General features: G+C 47.3%; 2 protein-coding genes across 2 annotated transcripts in view; one reads left to right on the forward strand and one right to left on the reverse strand.

Annotated features, from left to right (window-relative positions):
- Positions 1-33, reverse strand: part of c12h7orf25 (chromosome 12 C7orf25 homolog) — a 1,623-nt gene extending 1,590 nt beyond the window's left edge. Inside the window, exon 1 of the mRNA XM_034887308.1 lies at positions 17-33. Within this exon, the coding sequence (XP_034743199.1) occupies positions 17-33 (17 nt within the window). The remainder of the gene's footprint in view (positions 1-16) is intronic.
- A 77-nt stretch (positions 34-110) lies between these two features.
- The window catches only part of si:dkey-181m9.8, a 5,420-nt gene continuing 3,076 nt past the window's right edge, over positions 111-2,454 (forward strand). Inside the window, exons 1-4 of the mRNA XM_034887309.1 lie at positions 111-311; positions 478-616; positions 701-805; positions 877-1,043. Of these exons, the coding sequence (XP_034743200.1) occupies positions 111-311; positions 478-616; positions 701-805; positions 877-1,043 (612 nt within the window). The remainder of the gene's footprint in view (positions 312-477; positions 617-700; positions 806-876; positions 1,044-2,454) is intronic.

A 2,454-nucleotide genomic window follows, 5' to 3' on the forward strand; every position in this document is an offset into this window, starting at 1 on the left:
ACACACACACACACACACACAGATATCTGCCATGCCCTATTAACCCTAACCATTACCCTATTAATCTGCTCTGGTTGCTAGGGTAACTGTATTATTCTTCTGTGGTTGCCATGGTAACCCTATTATTCTGCTGTGTGGTAACAGGAAGTGAGTATAATATCCCAGTGTGCATCTGGCTGCATGAGACCCACCCGGCGTCCCGTCCTCGCTGCTTCGTCTGTCCCTCAGTCTCCATGGTGATCAACCCGTCCTGCACCTGCGTGGACGCCTCCGGGAACATCAGCCTGGACGCCCTCAGCACCTGGACGCAGGTACGCATGAGGCCACACCTGTAGGGGTCTGAATCAGCTGATGAGCTGGTCACACCTGGAGAAATGGCGGGGGCAACTATAACCTATGTATGGGGGGGGGGGCAGGTTTATAAAATAACCTACTATGTCGGCACTACGAGTAAAGTTTGATTGAACTTCCTGTCAGGGCTCCAACCTGTTGCTGCTGGTGTCGGAGATGAGGCTGGTCTTCCAGAAGGACCCGCCCCTCTACTGCAGGCCACCGCCAGCCCTGGCCACGCCAGCCCTGGCCCCCCCGGCCGGTGGGACACCGTCTAGACAGAAAGGTGAACTTCCTGTTCTAACGTTAGGTTAGCTTACTCGCTATGTCTGTTAGCTGCCCTGCTGAAGCCCTGCCCCCTCTGTTGCAGCCACCCAATGGGAGCGGAGCAGCGAGGCGAGGCGGTCGTACACCGAGGAGCTGCAGGGGATCGACTTCAGTTCTTCCTCCAACAACCCCTTCCTCCCCCCCTCAGGTCAGACAGGTCACATGACACACAGGTCACATGATACAGAGGTCAGGAAGTTGAGTTTTGTCTGTGTTCAGATCGTCTGAGCATCAGGATGGGAGCTCTGACGCTGAGATCAGGCTCACCTGTACACACCGTCCAATCAGGAGCAACCTCAGACAGACAGGTGACCGTCCAATCAGGAACAGCCTCAGACAGACAGGTGACCATCCAATCAGGAGCAGCTGGAGCGGATCTCATGAAGGTGAGGAGGGTTCATCAGCTTCAGATTGTTTCTCTGACTGTTTCTCCTTCAGATTGTTTCTCTGACTGTTTCTCCTTCAGATTGTTTCTCTGACTGTTTCTCCTCCTTCAGATTGTTTCTCTGAATGTTTCTCCTCCCTCAGATTGTTTCTCTGACTGTTTCTCCTCCTTCAGATTGTTTCTCTGAATGTTCCTCCTTCAGATTGTTTCTCTGACTGTTTCTCCTCCCTCAGATTGTTTCTCTGACTGTTTCTCCTCCTTCAGATTGTTTCTCTGACTGTTTCTCCTCCAGATTGTTTCTCTGACTGTTTCTCTTCCTTCAGATTGTTTCTCTGACTGTTTCTCATTCAGATTGTTTCTCTGACTGTTTCTCTTCCTTCAGATTGTTTCTCTGACTGTTTCTCATTCAGATCGTTTCTCTGACTGTTTCTCATTCAGATTGTTTCTCTGACTGTTTCTCCTCCCTCAGATTGTTTCTCTGACTGTTTCTCCTCCCTCAGATTGTTTCTCTGACTGTTTCTCATTCAGATTGTTTCTCTGACTGTTTCTCCTCCCTCAAATTGTTTCTCTGGATGTTTGTTCTCCTTCAGATTGTTCCTTCTTCAGATTGTTTCTCTGACTGTTTTTCCTTCAGATTGTTTCTCTGACTGTTTCTCTGACTGTTTTTCCTTCAGATTGTTTCTCTGACTGTTTCTCCTCCTTCAGATTGTTTCTCTGACTGTTTCTCCTCCTTCAGATTGTTTCTCTGACTGTTTCTCCTTCAGATTGTTTCTCTGACTGTTTCTCCTCCTTCAGATTGTTCCTTCTTCAGATTGTTTCTCTGACTGTTTTTCCTTCAGATTGTTTCTCTGACTGTTTCTCCTCCCTCAGATTGTTTCTCTGACTGTTTCTCCTCCCTCAGATTGTTTCTCCTCCTTCAGATTGTTTCTCTGACTGTTTCTCCTCCCTCAGATTGTTTCTCTGACTGTTTCTCTTTCAGATTGTTTCTCTGACTGTTTCTCTTCCCTCAGATTGTTTCTCTGTTTCTCATTCAGATTGTTTCTCTGACTGTTTCTCCTCCCTCAGATTGTTTCTCTGTTTCTCATTCAGATTGTTTCTCTGACTGTTTCTCTTCCTTCAGATTGTTTTTCTGACTGTTTCTCCTCCCTCAGATTGTTTCTCTGAATGTTTCTCCTCCTTCAGATTGTTTCTCTGACTCTTTCTCCTCCCTCAGATTTCTTCTCTGACGGTTTCTCCTCCTTCAGATTGTTTCTCCTGCCGATTGTTTCTCTGCCTGTTTCCCCTCCCTTAGATTGTTTCTCTGACTGTTTCTCCTCCTTCAGATTGTTTCTCCTTCAGATTGTTTCTCTGACTGTTTCTCCTCCTTCAGATTGTTTCTCCTTCAGATTGTTTCTCTGGCTGTTTCTCCTCCT

This window comes from Etheostoma cragini, chromosome 12 (assembly GCF_013103735.1).
Source record: "Etheostoma cragini isolate CJK2018 chromosome 12, CSU_Ecrag_1.0, whole genome shotgun sequence".
NCBI lineage: Eukaryota > Metazoa > Chordata > Actinopteri > Perciformes > Percidae > Etheostoma > Etheostoma cragini.